General features: G+C 40.1%; 3 protein-coding genes and 1 long non-coding RNA gene across 4 annotated transcripts; 1 reads left to right on the forward strand and 3 right to left on the reverse strand.

Moving 5' to 3' along the window:
- Positions 1-5,894: 5,894 nt before the first annotated feature.
- LOC147482328 (uncharacterized) lies at positions 5,895-7,935 on the reverse strand. The gene is made up of 4 exons (XR_015206927.1): positions 7,652-7,935; positions 6,930-7,025; positions 6,734-6,801; positions 5,895-6,122 (listed from the first exon to the last, which is right to left on the reverse strand). It is a non-coding gene; the product is annotated as an uncharacterized LOC147482328 (long non-coding RNA).
- A 2,047-nt stretch (positions 7,936-9,982) lies between these two features.
- LOC147482329 (uncharacterized) lies at positions 9,983-10,597 on the reverse strand. Its single transcript, XM_086579283.1, has one exon. The coding sequence runs from the start codon at positions 10,595-10,597 to the stop codon at positions 9,983-9,985; it is 615 nt and encodes a 204-aa protein (XP_086435409.1).
- A 2,876-nt stretch (positions 10,598-13,473) lies between these two features.
- Positions 13,474-14,253, reverse strand: LOC147482330 (uncharacterized). Its single transcript, XM_086579284.1, has one exon. It carries the CDS (start codon positions 14,251-14,253, stop codon positions 13,474-13,476), a length of 780 nt encoding a protein of 259 aa, XP_086435410.1.
- A 729-nt stretch (positions 14,254-14,982) lies between these two features.
- On the forward strand, positions 14,983-22,115 carry LOC147482331 (phosphoinositide phospholipase C 5-like). The gene is made up of 4 exons (XM_086579285.1): positions 14,983-15,171; positions 15,694-15,822; positions 20,739-21,275; positions 21,360-22,115. Exons 1-4 carry the CDS (start codon positions 14,983-14,985, stop codon positions 21,750-21,752), a joined length of 1,248 nt encoding a protein of 415 aa, XP_086435411.1. The 3' UTR covers positions 21,753-22,115.
- Positions 22,116-22,806: the final 691 nt, after the last annotated feature.

A 22,806-nucleotide genomic window follows, 5' to 3' on the forward strand; every position in this document is an offset into this window, starting at 1 on the left:
CGCATGGGAACTCGAGAGGTGATAGGTATTTGTGTTGCACTATGATGGTTTTGGATGCCTTTTGCACCTGGAAGGTTAATTACTCTATGTATAGAGGTGTGGAGAGGTGTGACTATGAGGTAAATGGTGAAGAGATGTGTTATCTTGATTTGCTCAAGGAGATACATAAGCAGTTTGGGGATGACAAACCAAAGGTCATGTGTCAAATTCATTGCTAGGGGACATCCGACTTTACTTCAATAATGATAAGGATATGTTGAAAATGTGGGATTTGATTAAACCTGAAAAGGATAAGAGGTATCATTTGTTTGTAACCCCATCAAGTTTTGAAGATAGCCTACAACCAAGTCAAGCCCAAACCAAAGGTCAATAAGCCCTTGAAGCCCTTTGAAGCCCCCAACATCCAACAAAAACAACCCAAAATCCTATCAACACCAAAAGCAACAAACCAAATCAACCATGAAGTGAGAAAATCACCTAGGCTTAACCTTAACCCAACAGTCCCAACAGTCCCAACAACACCAAAACAAAAAAAACAAGGGTGGTTGGTCAAGTCGAAAATCACCTAGGCTTAACCATGTTCCTTCCACAACTCCAACAACACCAAAAAGCTCCAAATCAGACCATTACTCAGCTAAGAAAGTCACCAAGACTTCATCCTACACCTACAAAGACCAATGAAAGCCAAAAACTCTATTTTGAAGTCAAGGTAGGGTGGAACCTCAACTCACCTAAGATGTTCTAAAGGACTGGACAACCGTGGATTGATAGTGGTGTGGCATTTGAGGACTTGGTTGATAATGAAGTGGAAGATTGTGAGGGTGGAGTCAGTGAGGATGATGAGGTTGATATGTTTATACAAGTGGGAGATGAGTATGGTCCTAGTATTAAGCTAAGCAATCGCTTATGTTAGTGAAGCTTCTTCCGATGAGGAAGATGTTGATTTTGTGCCTAACCCTATGAGATGGATGCTGAAGGTGAAGAACCTGATTTGGTGGATGAGCAACCCGATTTGGATGGGGATAATAATGATGAGGATGATGACATCAATGCTTTTGTGAAGTTACCAAAGAATTTGTATGCAGATGAAGAAATCAATAGAAGGAAATGGAACCACGTATGAGATTGCAACCTGCTTCCTAAAATGGAATGGAGAACATTTAAAGAGTGTAGAGAGTTTATGAAGAACCTTGCAATATATCAGAAGTTTAGTTATGTTCAAGTTAGAAATAACAAGACCAATCCACTTGAAGTGTAAGGACCCGCATCGTGGATGGAGGGTGTATTATGAGTGACAAACACACTTTCAAGTTGAGGAACTATGTGGAGACTCACAGTTGGAGGTCGATGGAAAAAATAAGAATGCACAAGCAACATGTGGATGGGTAGCTGATAAGTTGGAAGGGTTTCTAAGATCTCATCCACGATGAAACCCAAAAAGACCTAATTTTGGAAGTGTTGGATCAGGTTTGGGGTTGGCATTTCTTATTATAACGCTTGGAAGGCTAAAGTTAGAGTACTTGAGAGGATCAATGGTAACTATGAAGCTAGTTACCACAAGATAGCGTAACTGAAAACACAAATACTTAAGAGGAATGAAGGATCATTGGTAAAGTGGTATAGGGATCAAGATGGTGAGTTTATTGGTTTTTTCCTGGCCTATAAGGCATCACTTGATGGATTTGTTCAGGGATGTAGACCAGTAATTGGTCTAGATGGATGCTTTCTGAAAGGTAAGTATGAGGGTTGTGTATTGAGTGCCATTGGATTAGATGCTATGAATGGGCTGTTTCCTCTTGGTATATATATATGCAGAGGTGAAGATAAGTGTACATGGAATGATTTCTTGAAGAATTTGAAACCTCATTTGAACAAACACCCGAGAAACTTACATTCATATCAGATAGGCAGAAAGGGCTTATAGATGCTGTTGATTTCAACTTTCCTTTTGCAAATCACAGGTACAACCAAACTTACATTCATATTATAGTTGTTATCCTATTACAAATTGCATGTATAAGAATAGGTTGTTTCCTTTATTGTTCACAGATTTTGTTTTAGACATATGTATAAGAATTTCAAGTCAATTCAAGGGTGATTACTTGCAAAGTCTAAGTTGTTAAAAAAGAAAGGCATACAAAGTACCCGAGCATGTAACATTTATGGATCACCGAGGAGGAGGAGCCGATGCAAAGAAGTGGTTAGAAAGAGAATCCTTAAACTGTTGGGCTAGATCACACTTTGATTTGACATCAAAATGTGATGCTATAACAAATAATTTCAAATGAGTCATTTAACAAATGGATCCTAAAAATTAGGGACGCACCCTTTACTTCATTTGTGGACAAATACAGCTTGGGCTGTTATGGGCTTGTTGCATCGAGAAGAGAGCTTGCATGTGAGATGGCAGATAATGAGTTGATACCAAATTGTTAGAGATGTGATTGAAAGACTTGAGAAGAAGCACACCGTATAAGGTTTCGTGAGTCTCACAAACCGCATACTGCGCCATCAACATAAAAAGTGAAAAAAAAATTTGTTGTGGATTTGGTTAAACAAGAGTGTGCTTGTATAGTTTGGCAAATGACCGATTCCATGTGTGCATGCTATAGCCGCGGATCGACCATCGCCAAAAAAAAGAAAGTCAAGCAAGGTATATTTTAGTTGCTATTTAGTAAGACCATTCAAATGCTATTTAGTTGCTATTTAGTAAGATATTCAAATGTTAACGTGTATTGCAGTCCATTTTATCATGTGAATGCATTCAGAGCAACTTATGGTGGTTATATATTTCCATTTGACAATGAAGAGGATTGGGGCAAGGTACTTTTGATTTGTCTTATCAATCATATTTCCAATTCTCCATTGATTCTTATGTATTGTTATATGACAAGTTAAACCGTTGTTGTACAACCTCCACCACTCGAGAGACATCCGTGGACCTAAAAACAGAGGATAAGAGGTGATGATGAAGAGAAGGCAACAAGTAAGAGAAAGTGTAAGAAATGTCTTGAACCAGGGCACAATAAGAGGACATGTACACTAGGGAAAGATCAACCATCAAAGAAATCAAGAAAAGCGGATGAAGCCAATGAAGTCAAGGCATTGAACCCGGTTGGGAAATCACGGGAGAACAATGAAAGTGAACGGGCGTAAGAGGTGGTGGCGTAAGGTGGTCATGATAGCCCTACAAGAACTAGAGGTGGTAGAAGAAGAGGTGGTGGTAGAAGAAGAGGTGGGGATAATAATGTGAATGTGCAAATAGTGATTGATGTCCCCGGGCCGGGTTCAGAATCTGCAAAATGATGTCCCTAGAGCAAGGAGAGGTAGAAGAGCCGATAGAGTTTGGTAGAGTCGGTGGTAGGAGAGGTGCAGGCCAACATGTGAATTTGCAGCCAATGATTGATGTCCTTGAATCTGAGCCTGAGCCCGGCCGAAATCTGCAAGTCCCCGGGCAAGGAGAGGTGGAAGAATTGGTAGAGCCGGGTGGTAGGAGAGAGATGCAGCCAACATGTGAATTTGCAGCCCATTGATTGATGTCCCCGGTTTAACCCCGGTTGAGAATCTGCAAGTCCCCTGCAAGGAAGGAGAGGTGGAAGAACCGGTAGAGTCGCCGCAAATGTTAGGAGATATGGAACAAGAAGTGCTAATTTGGGTGGTGGTTGGGTGAAGATTCACAACCACCCTCGACACCGGACAATCTACACCTTGCATTGTGTTAAGTGAGTCTCTTACTCAATCCCAACCTTAGTAGTGCAGCCAACATGTTGGTTAGTTGAAACACTCTATTTGTTTGAGATACTCACCCGGCAATGTTGCTTTCGTGGGTCTGTTTATGGGCATCACATATTTTTGTTATTTTGTATACTTTATGGAAGTTCACTTTTGCGTAATGATCAATTATGAAAGTTATGGAAGTTCACTTTGCGCACTAAATTATGGAAGTTCACCTATGCAGACTAAATTATGGAAGTTCAAATGAACATTATCAATAAGGTTTAACTAGCTTTATTTTTTTGTTAGAAAAGCATGTTTATTCATGTTGCACCGAAAGTACACACTCACTCCCCCTCACTCACTCCCTCACAAGTACTAGTAGGTAAATGACATTGTGGGCACAAGTGACAACTCTTGCAGAGAGGAAATTCTTCTTTGCATAATTGGCAACTTGGAAGCACCTCTTTGTTGGAGTAGATCTCTTGCACAATACTGCAAGCCTCGAATGAGCACTTAAGCAACTTGGTTTCTAGGGTACCAAACCCTCATTATACTTTAAAATCACACGCATAAACCCACAACACCAAGCTTTAGGGGCAAACAACACATATGTAAGTACATGTTGAGGCATAATGCCCTTCTTCCTTGCAAAATTGGCGTAGACTGAAAAACACATATTAGGGATTAGTGCCAACAATAATCTACCACATTAGGGATTAGTCCTAATTAAAATTGTTTATTTTATGCTTGGTCCAACCGAATCGCCATTAAAGAGAAAGGTCGAACAGTCACAAGGTGAGAAACTTACCTTTGAGGAGAGAGAACCACCATTTCACTTCCACCCATTTTTTTAAGTATATGTTTGAAAGGATTTTAAGTGTATTTTTTGAAGTGTATGTTTGAAGGTAGGTAGGCTCCCATGGTCGAAATATATATAGGAGTGGAAGAAGATAAATTTTCTAAGTTCTAACGGCTATATTGATTGGGGCCATTGGATCAACCCCATCTTAATTTTACCGCTTTTTGTTTGATTTCAAATTTCACATCATAGACACGTCTGGAGGGTGTTTTTAGGCATTACAAAAAATCAGTTTTTCAGACTAACAGTTCAGTCACGGTCAACGCAAAGTCAACGCAGTCAACCGTTAATTTTGGCCCAATAGCTAATAAACGAACAATTGGTGACCAACTGCATATTACCCATTTATAATGTGGCCCAAAAGCTAAATACCCCTAAAACGAAGTTATGATAATGAGTTATTAGAATGGAAGTCTTGCTTGGGAAGAAAATATGCCGGTTGAAATGACCGAACTACCACTCGCCTTCCAAGCCGAATGATTAAGTTATGGAAAAATATAACGGATTGTTTGGATAATTAAAGTATGATAAGGTGTATATGTGGTTAGTCTACTCATACCAAAAATTCCATTTTGTCCCATGTTTGCTTTGTTTTGGCAACGTGGGTGTGTTCTTGGGAACATAGGTGGAAGGCGATGGAACTGCGGCGGCGTGATTGGGATTCATGCCCGAGCAAATTCGTTAGTTCTTTATTAGGTCTGATTCTTATTAAAAAGATGTAATAACGTAGTTTACATTTTTAGCATGACATGAGAATAAGATATTTAAGAATGTTATTCAGAGAGTTTATTTGATGTTTTATTGGGACGGAAGATAGCCTTTTTATAAAGTAATAAAGAGAATTTTGGAGATGATTTTTGTTGTTAAGATTCTTTATGATGTGGGTTTTAGGTTTTGACATGTGTTGTACCCACCCCGTCATAGCCTAGGTTTTTAGACAATTGAACCGAGTGATGTTTGAGATATTTATATTTCAAATATTCATTTTTTTTAATTGTTTAGAAATTCAGGCTGTGACACGATCCCTGCCCTAGTAGTGGTGATGCAGCTTGAAACGATTGAGTTGGCTGAACCATATACTTGCTAAGAGCAGCAGAATAAGCCTGACCAGATAGAGCTCCTCTCATTCACCCGGCCGAGGCCTCCAGGTTATGACCGATGGCAATTCGTTCAAGGCATTAGATCTTGCAACATGTGTTGTATTTACCCCCCTATGCCCGTCGACAATCATTAGAAAAGATGATCCAGGTGCTTGGAGTTGAACAGGTACGGTGGGTGGTGATCTTGCAACCTGGGCAGAACAGTTAGCCGCGGCTCTAAGACGATTATGCAAGTTACTTGCACCTCCCACTTCCCGACCACCAAAGACCTAGTGGTCCTCCTTGCTGAACTTGCGGGGGATGATAATGAGAAGATGTATGTATCGCTGCTGGTGGCGGAAGCCTAGAAGAACCTCTGAGGAACTTGGAACTTGACTTGTTGCTGGAAGGCTAACAACCTGTTGCAATAGACTTGGAATGTACGGGCGGCCTTGATGATCCCAATTCTGCCAACAAAACCCAAGTATTCTATAAATTGTAGTAGAACACATCTCAATGCATATATCAAACAGAGAAAATAATTAACATCTTTCGAAAGTAGCGGATAATTTACAACATCCTTCATCAAGAATTGATATAAAACAAGATCAAGTCATTCAAATCTGCTAAATATAAATGTGTATTGATATATGACAAGTCGGGTAACAATGTGACTACCAGTACATGTTTTTTTGACTCATACGTTTGAACTTAGCACTACGAAATGTATTCATTCTATTATTAGGCCAAATGTTATGAAGAGCTTCTATAGATCTCCTCAACACGAGAAGTTGTCACATAAACTGCATTTCGCAGCGAGCTGTGGGTTCTTCCATAAAATAGATAGATAAATATTCCAATAATCATCCAGATGGAAACACTAATCCATGTGTCAGCTTTGAGTTTAGGAGAAATGTTTTAGAAGTTTACATGAGATTAGACCTTACTGAATGGTAGGGTACAACACGGTACTAAATCCAAAACATTCACGGAAAATGAAGGACGCTTGCTACACGTCTACAGGAAGAGAAAAAAATAAATTAAAACAACACACGACCAGAGAATAGAAAGTACTCACCCAAGATTTATCATTAAATACAAGAATGCACGCAATAGGGAGGAGTGGAACAAATGGGCAAAGGAAACCTGCCGAAAATCCAGTCAATTATATGATCAATTCTATATTATAAGCACTTTCATGCCTGAGTTTTTAACATACATTATTCTCTTAGAACTTCAAAGTAATGCAATGCAAGATTGAATATAAAAGATACCTCCAACATGTCCAAAGCTATGTCTTGCATCATCTTGGTCAACCCAGTAGAGTATAAATAGACCGCACAACAGGAGCATACCTCCAACTGCGCACACTGATACGTGTGCAAAGCTTATATAAACAAATACGCATGGCATTCAAAACATTATTAATTCAGAACTAAGGTTCAACTTCTTGATTTTGATACACAAGTTGCCCTAAGTTTGATTCAATTTCTCAAAGAATAATAAATAACATTGATATGATACTTCCAAGTCCCTATAATGGATAAAAACTTTCTTAGTTTCACCTCAATATCTCTTGGTGTTGTTCAACCCTCCTATTAAGTATTAACAAACTTGCCGTCTTCAGTGTCTAGCAACAAGGTCAGTTATGGTGATTCTTAAAGATTATGAGCATCCAACTTAAAATCAAAAGGTTATAAGTGGAGAGGCCCAGGAACATTATACTATACCGCAAGGTTTCACACATCCGTTGGGGGACTATAACAAACATCTCAACAGTGATAATACATTGGGTGAACATAATCTTTTTCCATGGTACAAGTTGTTAAAAAATATGAAGGCAAAGCAGAGAAACCTGCACCTTGTAACCTCCAAAAACTGAATAAAAGAGTAGATCGATGCAAGAGAACCATGAAGGGCTACTTACTTGAAAAATTGAAAAGTGGGGAGAATTGACGCAAACCATAAACCAATAATGTTTAGCAGTGAACCTTACCTAGGAAGGTATGTAGCTGATGACGAAGAGGTGAGGAGAAGCACGCCCATTCATGCAGATGTTATGCCCCAAGCTGCAACTCTTCTCCTCTTTTGCTCATCGGATTCATCTGCAACATTTGATTCTTTAAGATTGATATAGACCATTGGTAGAAATAAGTACGAATAATGTTGCAATTTACACGGATAACCAAGGTACAAGTTACCTCAATCCAAACTAATGAGGACACCACTTTCCCCAGTAAGTGTCCTCATTAATTTATACCATCTAGTACATCACTTGCATATAAGCTTTTATAGGAAAATGTAATTTCAAAAGAATAATGAAAGAAAATAATTGACTCTCTTTTGTCTCTTGCTAATGAAACCCACTGTAAAACTGGAAAGGTAGAAGTTTTGAAAAGAAAGTCATCGACTACTTTATATTTGAAAGAATCTTATTCCTCAGGCTTAAAAGCCTTATTCCCTCCCTTGAATATAAATGGACGTCTTTTCTTTTTTAGTGGTGGCATCTTTTTCATTTGAAACAGTTGATTCATATGCTTTTGTCTCGATACACATACATTGATTTTGATAAAATAAAGCAATGAAAATTCATTTACTTGAATCAAATATATTAAATCTGTGATGCTGAATTAGGAAAACGAATGTGATGAAAGAAAGAGAAAATCAATTTAAAGAATTTCAGTAAGGACAAAACTTGTGTTGTGCTTCTTTTTTTTTGTTTAGGACTTGCTATAAGATGAAAGTCCTAAAGAGATGGGAGAGAGAATAAAAGAGAGAAAGATCGAGGGAGAGATTTTTGGTTATGAAGGACCGTGAATTTTATTTCGCAAAATTTTAATATTTAGTTAAAGTCCATTTAAGTACATCCGCTTAAGATCGGGCCTGATATTGATGGAGCCACAGGCACTATAGCCACATTATAGGCACAACCAAATCCAGCCCTTCCTTCATGTATTCCAATCCAACGGCTCCAGCAATCTTCAGTTTTAAGTGAGGAAATAAGAGAGGGTATTTTCGTAATAAAACTGAAACAAAAAAACATCTGCTCTCCAAAAAATCATTGTATTTGCAAAAGAATTGATGGTTTAAAACCAAAATGAAAGAATGTAAGAAATGGGTGTGTCATCGTAACTTCTAATTTGTCAAAATCGTCACTTGAAGTTGCATCGTTGGCTCGATCGATTTTCAGTTTTTCGAATTCACCCAAAACCCAATAAAAAAGAACAATGAGAATGGATTTGAAGTATTGGGCAAAAAATATGAGTTTCTTTTATCTGATTTGAGCAAGTTTCAAATGAGAAGCAAAAGGGGAAGATGAAGAAGGCAATGAAAGGACAAGACAAGATACCCACTCCTCCTTGCTCGCCCCTGAAGATTAAAAGAGTGCAGCACCTCCAAGTCATCAGCAGTATTATACATGTACCCTGTGGCTATCTTACCCAAGGCTTTGGTACCTTTAGTAACTTCGTTCTTTATGTGGGCATTGTTTAGCCTTGTTTCCTCGAAGTAAATTCTATTCCTCGTTTCCTCGAAGTAAATTCTATTCCTCGTCTTCCAGATTTGGGCCAAAAGGTGGACAGCAGCTGCATTCCAGAGTTCTTGTCTGATAGGACTGAGCATCTTGGGGGCAGCCATGGCACCTTGAAGACTAAAGCTTAGGCGTATCTTGTGCACTCCATGGAGCCATGACCATAGCTATTTCGTGACTTCGCATTCCCAAAGCAAATGGCCAACCGATTCTTCTTCCTTTTTGCAGAGCCTGCATTGGGAAACCATGTGAACTCCTCGTTTCCTTACCCGGTCATCAGTTGGCACCGCATTATGAATAAGCTTCCAGGCCAAACAAGCTGTTCTAGGGTGCACATACTTATTCCAAACCCATCTATGCCAGCCCACCACTTGCCTTTTTTTCCTAATGGAGTCAAAGGCAGTTTTGACCGTGAAATGGCCATCTGTAGCAGTTTTCCAGATTCTAACGTCCTTGGCATCTCCAGTAGGCGGTGGCAACGTGTTAAGATCTATTCCCGCTTGAGCGAAGACTTGGAGTACTTGATTTGGAATGTTCCACTGCCCCTCGGTAATAATGTCAGAGACCTTAGCTTTGAGGGCCCTCCAGTGAACCCCCTGGACTTTATCCGCTAAAACAACGCCATCCCAGTCATCTTGCCACAGTCTAAGCTCTTTGCCTTGGCCCACTAACCAGCCCAGGTTAGGAGCCAACTCTTCCAGAGCCCATCTGATGGCTGGCCAGATAGAGGATTTTTTGTAGTAGGTAATCAGTTCACCTGAGGCCGTGGTGAACTTTGCTCGCATATACAAGCTCCATTCAGTAGATCTTGCAAGGAAAGGCCAAGCAAGCTTCATGAGTAGGGCCAAGTTCATCTCTCTGAAGAAGCCCCCCTTCCTCCAGAGGCTTACACACCTTATCCCATTTAAGGGTAATACCCTTCCACACCGTAGGATTCCCTGACCACACAAAGTTTCTTATGGCAGCTTCACAGTCCTTGATACACTTTGACGGCCACTTGTACACAGACATATTATACACTGGCAAACTGTTAAGAATTGATTGGGCAATGACCACCCTTTCTTGAAAAGAGAGCATTTTACCTGTCCAGCCACTCGCTCTTCTCTTCACTTTATCCACCAAAAGTTGAATACTTGCTCGTGTAACTCTTCCTTTAAAAAGCAGGGTGCCCAGGTATTTCTCAGGGAGAGACCCTTCAGAGATACCAAAAAGATCTATCACTTTGGCTTTCTTATCACTATCCATTGCACCAAGGAACAACTTGCTTTTAGACGAGTTGAATATCTGACCCGCAGACTGCTCGAAGACTTGTAGCAGAAGTTTAAGTAGCCTAAGACCCCGTATACCTCCATTTGCAAAGATGAAGACATCATCCGCAAACAAATTGTGAGTGGGGCTAGGGCACTTTCCCATTGCCGTCATATGCTTTATCTTGCCCGAGAGAAATAGCCAATTCAGTCCTCTGCTAAGGACATCTTTCGCTATGTCGAACAGAATGGGGGATAGAGGATCGCCCTACCTGAACCCTCTGCCAGCCCCGAACAATCCACATGGACCACCATTGATCATAACAGAGATGCTTGCACTTTTGAGAATAGTAGAAATCCAGGAGCACCATTGGTTGCAGAAGCCAAATCGTCTAAGCACTTCAAGCAAAAACTCCCAACTAATGGTATCAAAAGCTTGAGTGATGTCAAGTTTGATGCCCACATTCCCACCTCTAGTCTTCTTATCTAATTCATTTACCATTTCTGATGCCAGAGCAATGCCCACTGTGCTTGATCTGCCTTGAATAAAAGCCAGCTGCTCTCCGCTAATGATCTTGCTCACAATTGCTTTAATTCTCAAAGAAAGAATCTTGGTGATAATCTTGAACAAGAAATTACTAAGGCATATCGGTCTAAAATGGTTCACCTCTACCGCATTTGTATTTTTTGGCACAAGGACGAGAAAACTAGAGTTCATGCCTCTGGGAAGGACATTATCCCTAAAGAAGGATATAACCGCCGAGCTAAGATCCTATCCAATAATACTCCAAAGGTGTTATAGAAAATGCCTTGGAAGCCGTCGAGCCCCGGGGCACTATTTGCATCCATAGAGAACACCGCCTCTCTGACCTCATCTCTGGTTGGCATAGCTGATAGCCTAGCATTATCCTCCATAGTAACCAGGTTCGGGATCAGATTCATCATAGTTGCATCCATCTCCACTGGCTGCTTCTTGTATTTCTCCTGATATTCCTCAACAATAAAACCCTTTATTTGATCCTGTTGCTTGAGCAAGACACCTTCTCTGTTCTTTATCTCAATGATTTGTGCTCTTAACTGCCACATTCTGATAGTAGCATGGAAGTAGGCGGAGTTTCTTTCACCATGTAGAGCATCTGATACTCTGGACTTTTCCTTGGCCATGGTAGTCATTACATTTGTGACCTCGTCGATCTCAGCTGCCTTATCAAATTCCATTTGTTGTAAGGTGGAATCTGACGGGTCAGCCTCTTGGTCCAGTAGAATCTGATCCATCTCTTCTTCCAGGCGCTTGAGATAATGTGCTTGATTGCCAAAAACTTCAAAACTCCAACTTTTCAGCTTTTGCTTGAGCCTTTTAAGTTTTTTGACTACTTTCCTGATAGGGACATCAAAAAATGGCTCCTCCCAACTTGTAGCCACTACCTCCCTAAGAGTGTCGTTAGAAATCCAGGCCTTTCTGAATTGGAAAGGGATGTTATGGGGCTTGGGTATGTGTGTGTTCCAGCCCACTATTGGGCTATGGTCCTAGGACTTATGTTTAAGAATTTTGCTCCTCCATCCCGCATTACCTTGCATCCAAGCCTGGTTAACCAACATTCTATCTATCTTTTGAAGCATCCGTTTGCTACCCCATCTCTTATTACACTAAGAGAATCTAAACCCCGAGGTGGTGGAATCAATGAGAGCATTCGAGTGGATAAAAAAGTTGAAGTCATCCATTGTCGAGATACACGGAGTGCCACCCCCTTTCCTTTCCGCAAAAGATGTCACTATATTGAAGTCCCCTATAACTGCCCAAGCTTGTCCACTTTGACCCAACATGGTTAGTTCTTGCCATAACTGACGAAGAACACCATAAGAACAACTTGCATGCACAAAACTCATCAGATAGTTCTCTACTTGAACTGTAATCTGCTGCTCCGATAAACTAACAAGGGTGGGGGACATGTCCTCCCTCCAAAATAACCAAATGTTGCCAACCCTGTTCGGGGTGTTATTATGTAGAAAAATCGCACTGAAGCCATGTTTACTCAACACTGGCGGGAGCACGTTCGGCGGCTTGATAAGAGGTTCCGCTATACAAAGAATCCAGGGTTATGAGTTAGGACAAGCTCCTCAACATGAATCCAAGGTTCCTGTCGCTTGACTCCCCTCGTATTCCAGAATAGTGTATTCATTTATGATTGGCGGTAGAGGCCTTCACCCTGGTACTCGGTGCAGGCAGGTTCTGCACCTTCGACCTAGGCTTATATCCCTTCTTGGAACTGGCTTGGGCCTCATCTTGCTCCACCTGATCTACCCAATTGCCTTGTAGCAATGTCCCAGCCTCCTCAAGGACCCTGACCCTATTTGGAGAGGCCGAAGCATAAGCTTCTTTACCTGGAGTCAATCTGTCATGTGAAGCCAGAGCAGTAGTCGCCTTGGCCTTTGCTCGTTCTAGGTTTGCCAACACCAAAGGAGCTGACCCACCCACTGTCTCTGCCCATGTTTCTCCAACCAAGAGAGGCTCATCTCGAGCCTGTGATTGAAGCTCTTTCGTCCCTTTCCCTATCTTCATTTCCTTCTTGTGCCGGTCTGTACCTTCACTGGCCATGAAGGAGGTCTGAGCATCATGCATGTCGTTCCACCACAACCTCGGCGGGCTCTATCACCGGTTCCACAACAGCCTCAACGAGGCTCTACCACATCACAGCCCACAACAACCACAGGAAGCGCACTTGCAACCACTCCCGCCTAGATAACATGTTGCGCATCTTGTCTTCCTTGGTACCCATGGTTCTCTTTGCTCCCTGAGTTCAGCTTAGACATTGGGTCTATGACTGCCGGTACCTCAGTACCATTCGTTTCTATTGACTGCTCTCGGTTAGTGCTTGTGTATCCCTCAGTTTCCACACTGAGAGTTGTAGTTGGTTGCTCTAGCGATGGACTCACCATGTGGGTATCGTCCACCTCCAACCCTTCAAACCTGTTCTGAACCGACACAGTTTTTTCTTATTCTGTGTTCTTCTTCTGCCAGATATTCGCTCCTTGCAAACTGGTCTAGCCAGCTTGTTTTTTCCTCCCCCGCCTTCGAGCAGTTTTCGCACCCATAGCTTCAGAGGGGGTTGTGGTATCCATTACAACTTCCTTATCCTTGTTACCTTGCCCAGAGTTATGTTGCATATCGCTACGGAGCTTTCGACATTCCGTAACCAAGTGTCCTACAATTTTACAGTGGTTACACATTTTAGCTAGCTTCCCTACCTCCACCGTCTGCCAGAATTGAACATGCTTAGTCCTTACATATATTTGATCAAGGATTGGTTCCGAAAGGTCTACATCCACCAAAATCTTTGCGTAATAGCCATATTCCATGTTCAAAGTCTTCTCATCGATCTCCATAGGGTAGCCCACTCCTCGAGCAATGGACCGAAGAGATTCTAGTTCCCAATACTCCTGCCCCAGGCCGGGCAATCTAATCCATACTAGCGCGTGTGACTGGCGCTGGCTATCCGGATTGAAGTTTGGCGACCACTGAGTGATTCTCATAGGAATTTTATCAAACTCCCATGCTCCTTTCGCCCAGACCCTATTCAAGTCCTCAGATGTCCCAAATCGCAGGAATAGATAGCCCTTCCCTATCGGGGTAATAAGACATTCACTGGTTGTCTGCCATAGTTGCTTGGCAAGTATGCGCACCCGGTCCAGAGACACCTTTTGCAGGTCAATCCTTCCTACCAGGCAATGCTTGCAATACAGGAGCCCTTTCTCATAGACAGATTCAGATATAGTAATGGCTCGGTACTCACCCATTCTCTCTGGAGTGGGGAGTTCCGGCATCTCCAATTGTTGTCTCACATGTTGTGAAACTACCTAAGCATATGAGAGCCTGGTAGGTTCCCGCAAAGGAACCACTGGATTTCGCTCAGGTAAAGAAACTTGTGGCGCTATCTGGGCATTTCCAACAGCCACTTGCAAAGGCCTACTGTGCTTTTCGAGCTCATACAGGTTACTCTTTCACGAACACTCACTCTCAAGAGTGAGGGATTTTACTGTTCAGGGGGACAAGGAACTTAGCTACCTTATGCGAACTCACTCTGTTGGGCAGAGGAGGATTTTACCAGCAAAGGACGCTAACAAGGTGGGAACTTTCCCGAACTCTCACGCTGATGCAGTGGAGGATTTCACGAGGTTAAGTTCAAGAGAAGCACAAACTAAGAAAGAATTACTTGGAATCCTTGGCAATCTCAGGCAGCTCGCAATGGAATATTGCCAGAAAAGGAAGGAAACCAAGTTGTCTTAGGATAAGAGCAGTTTACCTACTAAAAGTTTCTAAAGGCGGTAAACATTTGGAGCACAGGATCCCCAAATTAGATTAAGTTATCTCACTCCCATTTCCCCCTAAATTGGTCCCCATTGTTAAGTTAAAAATTCTTCTAGTTCTTATGAATCTGTTGAATCTGTTATCTGTTGAATTTTTTTGGTTATCTGTTAAGAATCTGTTATGAATCTGTTGAATTTTTTCGGTTATCTATTATGAATCTGTTGAGTGTGTGTTGAATGTGTGTTATGAAACTCGACGTGGATTTGAAGTGTCTTAGAGAGAAAGTTTGTAGTAGACTTGAGAATCTCGCATCGTCGTCGTCAACGTTTTCATCCGAGGTTGGCTTGAAAAGTGTTGTTGATCTTGTTGCTGAAAAAAGTAGTACTATGAAAGAGGGAACAGAAGAAGAAGCATGTAGGTCTTTGATTATCCTGGTTCTATTTCCTATTTCGTTTATTATTTTCTGAAGTTTTTTATTTGATTTTTCAAAACGGGCTGCCTGCAAAATGTAAGATTCCTATCCAACTTTCTTACTGAAGCTGGAATTATCATCAAAAGGAGCCAGGTGAATGTCATGTTTTTGGTGTACATATATCAAGTATTTTTTTGTTTCAAATATTGGCATCAGTAAAAGCTTCAAACGTTGTAAAACATGAACGCATATTCACTTAAACAGTTAAACCTCTTTACATATATTGTATAATCTCTGGAATAGTATGGCAAGGGTAAGTTAGCTTATCAATTATCATGCACATCGACAATTAGTTGCCATTAGAGATTGAAAAATTCCTTTGAAGAGCCAAGTTTTGGGGTATACAATTATTAGATGGTGGTGGGTGGTGAAGGTTTTTAAAATAATTCCAATGGAAATATCTAGTTTTTCTTTCATGAGTTATCTTCTCCTAAACTGCTTCTTATTCTCTGTTGTGCGGACTCGTATCTCTGCGAAATCCCAGAGAAAGGTTGCGAGGGAGATCAAGACTGCCCGAGCTTTTGGCCTGATGCCTTTCACCACAATAGGAGAATACCCATTTCGTTTTGATCATTCTAGGGGGCACACTGATTCTGATGGGGAGCATGATGTGGTGATTATATCGGTGTGATGTTCTTTTTGTTCTTTTATTTTAGGCCCAATAAAGTGTGACAATGACTTGGGTTTAATTAAGATTTAGGGTTAAGTTAGGAGTTTCTAGCTGGGTGGTTCTTGAATAGCAAGATAGCCAGCTCTATAAAGAGTCATTTGTAATAAAGAAACCAGTTTAGTTGATTTTATGTTGGTAAGTGACTTGGTTAGACCTTCTTCCATCATTATACTTTTATCGTAGCCAAACATTTATGCATCTACTTCTTAAGGCTGATGGAGTCAAGCCATTTTCTATTCCCGCGCTCTCATTCATTAAAATATGCAAGCTCAACCAGAAAAGAGCAAAGAAAAGAAACAAGGTTAGAGCCTCAAAGGCCTTCGAAGTTCGAACTCGACCATACTTCAATTAAAGACCCTGTGAGGAGTCGCAGACTCCATGTGTCTGTAACTTGCTGTACAAAGTACTGATGTCTGTCCATCCATAAAAAAAGATGAAAAGATTTGCAGACTGAAACTCTGGGAAACGTCCATATTTTCGACTTCTGACATTTTGTCGCTTGTTTCTCTGCTTGAATGTCATTTTGCAAACACTTTAAAGATGAAAAATGACTGACAGATTAGAATCTGGTATGCCATATAGCTGCATCACCCTCCCCACAGCGCTGGTGAACCTCCTCCATTCTCTCCACTAACTTGCAAATGCCACTGCAACTCCAATCAAATGATGCAGCACAGGGGTTCCCTGCCTGAGCCTTCAGCTCACAATCTGTCAGAAACAACAACATACGCAAAATGGGTGACAGTTCTCTGAAGAAACTTTGATACTGATAAGACTCAAAGACCATCCATTTAGACGTACTGAAGGAATTAGTTATTTTTACTTCAATTCATGAATAAGTGACTCCCAAAAAATTTCTTCTTCCAATATATCCATCCTAAAATTTGTTACTATGCATTTTCAATATCCATTCAAAATGGTTGGTTCATAACTCACAAGTTACGTTTTAACCCATGGAAGGTGTTTGGTTGCACGCTTCTATAGTCCACACCTAAAACATTGTCTCTAACTAACTTCAGTCACACTATGGAAAATACAACACATGGCATTCACATTTGAGGGAACATCATTATGTCTAGTTAGATCTCCTGCAAGCCAACAGAACGTACCTTTTTTGCTTCAACTTCCATAGTTATGAAGATTTAAAGCCACTATAGACCTTACACTGCAAACATTGTCAGATCACTTAAAGACAAATTAATACAGTGAAGTATCAAAATTCAAAATTGCATATTAAAAACAGCATAGTTCACCACGCCCGGAATTTAAATAACCATCAAGGAAAATAAAAAATGCATAAACAAAATATGTCCAAAAAATATCCCGTTATGGATATTTATACAACAAAATGGAAAAAAACATGCCATACTTCTAAGATTACATCAAGAAAGTCATACAATAGTGGAAAGTATTGACAATACAAAAAATACTTACATTTCACAGATTACTTGTTATTTTTCTCTGGACAATTTCTCGAGTCATGCTTAACAATCTTTTCACAGGATTTACACATTCTTCCTGGATTGTTTAGGGCTATCTCCCTGGGAGATTGAAATCTCTCCTCGTTCTTCTTCCCCCTCTCTTTTGTTTGAGAAATGTTGGGATTCAAAATCAATATCTAAAATAAAGATTTGAAAATCAAAATAAAAAAAAACTATTTATATCAAATTAAACATTAAAATCAAATAACCTGTGAGGTATTAACCGAAGGAATTGAAGGCTTTGCAACTGGAGGAATTGAAGGCTCTAAACTGGAGGCTCTTCATTATATGCATCTCCTTCGCAATAAGTTTCATTAAACTTTGAAACTCCAATAGTCATTTCTCCAATATTTTCTATAAAATATGAATAACCCTCAACAGTATGCGATGCAATGTAAGCCAGTTTAGAAGCAACCTTGATACAATGAGCCACTCTCAAAGGTTCATGGTTTTCATGGCCGGCCACTAATCCAGTATCAAACTCTGCTCTATACGTGTTTGCCTTTTGCATCCACCGCTTCAAAAGAAAATGGCTTGGAATCTCTTCAATCTCGTAACGCATAAAAACCTTTGACATATGACCACAAAGCAACCCCATAAACTAAAAGTACTTGCATTCGCAGTCTCCCTATAAGGTTCCTCTATCGAAACTCACTCTCCAAACAGACTTCTTCTTGGTGGTCCGTCCATTTCACCATGTAGCTTCGGTTCCATACATCAACTGTTCCCCATCAATTTTGTACTCCATCTTTGCCTTACGGTATTGCTCCTTAAATTTATTGAATACTCTAATCGATAGACCTTTCGCGGCGTGCATAAGGAGGAAAGCATCTTCACCACAATTAAGTGAACTATGCTCGGTCGCGGTAATCGAAATCTCTTTCATTCCTAGCAATCGAAGCGAGACTTCTCATTACCATGTACAAACTGCATCGGTGTAGTTCTCGAATTGACAAATTGGTCATAATGAGAATTCATCGATTCACTTCTCCCAGTCGTATGCATACCAAAGAAAAAAGGTGTCACTTTGTGATAACAAGGAACCCATTTCTCCGCGTATTATATATTTACGTCAACCAACGATTTTCGGACAACTCGTTCTTCTCTATGATTGTACACCATCTTCTTTCAAAATCAACAATCATATCGAAAGAAATAGTGTTCTTCGTCGATTACTAATGTTTCAATTTTAGTAAAGGGCGACTTCTCTTGGAATTTTGCATAACATGCCAAAGACGATGAACGATGACGAAGTATCGGGAAACACTTTAGCAATGGCTGCGATCATCGCTCTATCTTGGTCGATTGATAATTGCGGTTGGCGCCGACGACCACCCATGGTTGCAAGCCAAGCCTTTAAACACCATATGAATGTATGTTACGTCTCATCAAGCAACGGTAGCAAGAACCAAAGCTGAACCGACTGCAAATGATGGTTGACTCCAGTAAAGGGGGCAAAAGGCATAGAGTATGTATTGGTACGATATGGTATCAAAAGAGACAACATCCCCAAAGTATTCATACTAGACTCGAGACCTCCCATCAACCCAGAAAAAGTTTAGTGCAGTCCCATTTTGATCTAGATCAATGGCATAGTAGAATTGGGGATCCTCCGCACTCCTCTGCACAAAATAGTTTAGCACGACTGTTGAATCACCTTCTTTAGGCATCTTTCTAGACAAACCATAATGATGGTTCCAACAATCCTTCTTTGTAAACCCAACTTCCTCCCCATGAAAAACAGATGCCACTTTCCCAACAGGTAAACTATTATCACTAAAAATCTCAGTCAAACTCTTTGCTGCTTCAGGCATAGTTTTGTTAATTTTCATGCAAATTCTCTTCGCTGGAGTCACACAACTGTGGCTATGTTCATTATGAGCAATGCTGACATCGTATATCTCTTCATGTAGTCTTTTCTTAACACGTATTTTAGCTTCGCAACCGCACCGGATAGTCAATGTATTTCTTAATCTCACTGAATCTCTCTTGTTAGGGGCACCTTCACGTGTGCAAACAAATAAACAATTAGTAACCACATTCAGATCAATTCCCTTCTTCTCCGTCGTCCGAACACGAGTCTCAAATCCCTCTTGTTGACCATACTCTCTTTAGTAAGTCTTTGCCTTGTCAACACTTCTAAAAGTCATACCTACATACGGAGCAACTAATATCGGCGTGCTTTGAACAAGAGATTTAGTAAACGAAGAACCAACTACATCTTCTTCGATTTCTATCAGATTCATATCGGCGTCGCAATGAACACCGGCCATTATATCAAGACTATATAATACATGCATGGCAAATTCAAAACCAGACTAGCATGACAAGGGAGACTACACAGATTGACTAAAAGTAATAAAATTTATTTCGATAAATTTGCCAAGACAAATTTGCTTCCAGAATCAATATGCCTTAAAATTTCATAAATATATAGCATTTGGAGTTAAATAATTTGGTACATAAGCGCGCAATATAATAACTTCACTTAAAGTTTTATTTCATGATTAGCGTGAAAATTGATCAAATATTATTCTAGCAAGCATTTAGAAAACTCAATCATCAAAATTTTTACCCGATTGAAAGCTGCTTCATATTTCCACTACACATAACCAATATAAATGGTGGAATATATTTTCCGTTGAAAATAAACAATTTGCTCGAGCATATTCTTTTTATCAAGACTATACATCTCCTCACATACAACACAAACACTACAATTTCCCTAAACATCCCAGTAAAACAGTAAGGCAGACATAGCTGATTGTACCAAAACAAGGGAAGTAACTAACCTGTCCTTCAAGCTTGCGATGAAGTGGGATGCCGGAGTGGGTTTTTCAATTTGGAGTTTGGAGTTTGGTTTCGGACACTGTTTGACAAAGGTTTTGTTAACAAATTTCTGTTTTGTGTTTTGTTGAGTTCGTGGGCTGGGCTTTAAGGACGCTAACAGTAGTATGTCGCCGTAGGATGTCACGATAAGAATGTCACCCTAGCCAAACCGATATATATATATATATATATATATATATATATATATATATATATATATATATATATATATATATATATATATATATATATATATATATATATATAGCCCCGCTCTTAGACGGACTCCGTTTACCGACTTTACTTAAAAACCGAAATTTCAAATATAATATCGCGAACGGTTTTCTCAAAACTCTCTCACTCGCTCCCTTTCTCCTATTCTCTCTCCAAAGATAGAGTGACATGTCTCCCCATTGTACTCTCTCCCTTTCACGGGGTTCCTCTTTTCTCTATTTCTCATCCTAAAATTCCGATTAAAATCAAGGTTGCAAATTCGTGTGTGAAGAATGGTGGATATTTAAGATAAATTTAGAGTAAAGCATATTTAAGATAAATGAGGTACAACCACCGCTCGATATTAGAGAAGCGTTTGCCAAGTTTACAGATGGAGGAACATTGATGACAGCTGAACAACTTTTGGATTTCTTGATTCATTTTCAAGGTGAAACTTCTTCTAAAGCTTCTGATGTTGTTGAGATTATGTCCCGGCGACATCATATTGCGTTTACTAGACATGCTTTGACACCGGAAGATTTTCAGTCTTATCTCTTTTCTGATGATCTTAACTCGGCTATTCGAAACCAGGTTTACCATGATATGACGGCTCCACTGTCCAATTATTTCATCTATACAGGTCACAATTCATATCTAACTGGGAACCAACTAAGTAGTGAATGCAGTGAAGTCCCAATTGAAAAGGCGCTGAAAAGAGGTGTCAGAGTAATTGAACTAGATATATGGCCTAATTCTTCCAAAGATGATGTGCATGTTCTTCGTGGACGGACCCTGACTAGTCCTGTGGACAAGGATTTGTTTGAGGAAGATTCATGGGGCAAGGAGTTACCCGACACTAAACTTGAACTTCCAGTTGATTATAAAAGTGATAGTGAACTGAGTGATCAGATTCAGGATGAAGAGGATATAATTGACAGCGGTCGTAAATCATTTTAGTTAGGAGCACCACAGTACAAGCGTTTAATTGTCATCCATGCTAAAAATAGTAAGGGTGGCTTGAAGGAGTCATTGAAAGTGGATGATGTTAGCGTTAGAAGCCTCAGTCTGAGTGAACAAAAGCTTGAAAAGGCTAGAGCACATCATGGAACTGCTCTTGTCAGGTTCACCCAGAGGAATCTTCTGAGAGTGTACCCGAAAGGTACTCGTTTCAACTCCTCTAATTACAACCCACTAATTGGATGGATGCATGGAGATGAAATGGTTGCTTTCAATATGCAGGGATATGGAAGAGCACTCTGGTTGATGCAGGGAATGTTCATATCAAATGGTGATTGTGTAGTTTTGGTAATTTTTATATTTGGGTTTTCTTTTTTGTTATTGTTGTTGTAGGTGCATGGACTGGATGCTCAAAGGACAAAATGTTTCTATTCCAAACAAGGATTTACGGGAGATGATGCAAGCAAAAGGGAATTCGAGTACGAACACCACCTTTCTGCAGCATTATCAAGAGAACAACTGAATTAGAATCCCAGCCTCAAAGCGATCCGTGTTGCTTGTTTCTCAACCCTGAATTAGAATCTTATAGTCCTAATGAGAGACAAATGCCGAGACAGTTCATAGATGCTCGGTCAACTGCAAGAGATAACCCAACAAGGACCAACAAATCCTGATGATAGTGGCAAACTCTCACCATCAACTCTTTCGTTGTCAATGTCATGTGACAATGGAGTTGGGGAGGACACTGATCAGATTCAAATGTATATATATATATATCGGTTTGTCTTGCTTGTTTCTCAACCCTGAATTAGAATCTTATAGTCCTAATGAGAGACAAATGCCGAGACAGTTCATAGATGCTCGGTCAACTGCAAGAGATAACCCAACAAGGACCAACAAATCCTGATGATAGTGGCAAACTCTCACCATCAACTCTTTCGTTGTCAATGTCATGTGACAATGGAGTTGGGGAGGACACTGATCAGATTCAAATGTATATATATATATATATATATATATATATATATATATATATATATATATATATATATATATATATATATATATCGGTTTGTCTAGAGTGCCACTCTAATATTGCCACTCTAATCTCACACTTCTCTTCAGCCGTCCGATCCACCTCAAGATCTCATGATCTAACACTCCAAATTCTAACCAATCAAGTGGGGGTAAGAACGCCTTTTCGTTCTCATCTTCTCAAAAAAAGAAAAAAAAACAGATCTACAAAAAAAAATAGAGGGGTCGACTAATCTGAGGGAACCTTCTTTTTCCAATTTTAATGAGCATGAGAAAGATCAGTTTCTGTTCTTAGATGCAAGTTCAACTAATCAGAACGAAAAGACAATATTGAATCACGAGTTCGGCAATTCAGACCTTTACATGCAAACCAAAGTCCAAATGGGATAGTTCCAACAAAACAACCAACCTT

Source organism: Coptis chinensis, chromosome 8 (genome assembly GCF_015680905.1).
Source record: "Coptis chinensis isolate HL-2020 chromosome 8, ASM1568090v1, whole genome shotgun sequence".
NCBI lineage: Eukaryota > Viridiplantae > Streptophyta > Magnoliopsida > Ranunculales > Ranunculaceae > Coptis > Coptis chinensis.

Bases quoted from the DNA above. Each gene is read 5' to 3' on its own strand.
- LOC147482331 (XM_086579285.1), top strand. From the start codon at position 14,983: ATGAAACTCGACGTGGATTTGAAGTGTCTTAGAGAGAAAGTTTGTAGT. The intron at 15,172-15,693 runs GTTCTATTTCCT...GCGAAATCCCAG, and splicing joins GTAGGTCTTTGATTATCCTG to AGAAAGGTTGCGAGGGAGAT. The intron at 15,823-20,738 runs GTGATTATATCG...AGCATATTTAAG, and splicing joins CTGATGGGGAGCATGATGTG to ATAAATGAGGTACAACCACC.
- LOC147482330 (XM_086579284.1), bottom strand. From the start codon at position 14,253: ATGCCGGAACTCCCCACTCCAGAGAGAATGGGTGAGTACCGAGCCATT.
- LOC147482329 (XM_086579283.1), bottom strand. From the start codon at position 10,597: ATGGGAAAGTGCCCTAGCCCCACTCACAATTTGTTTGCGGATGATGTC.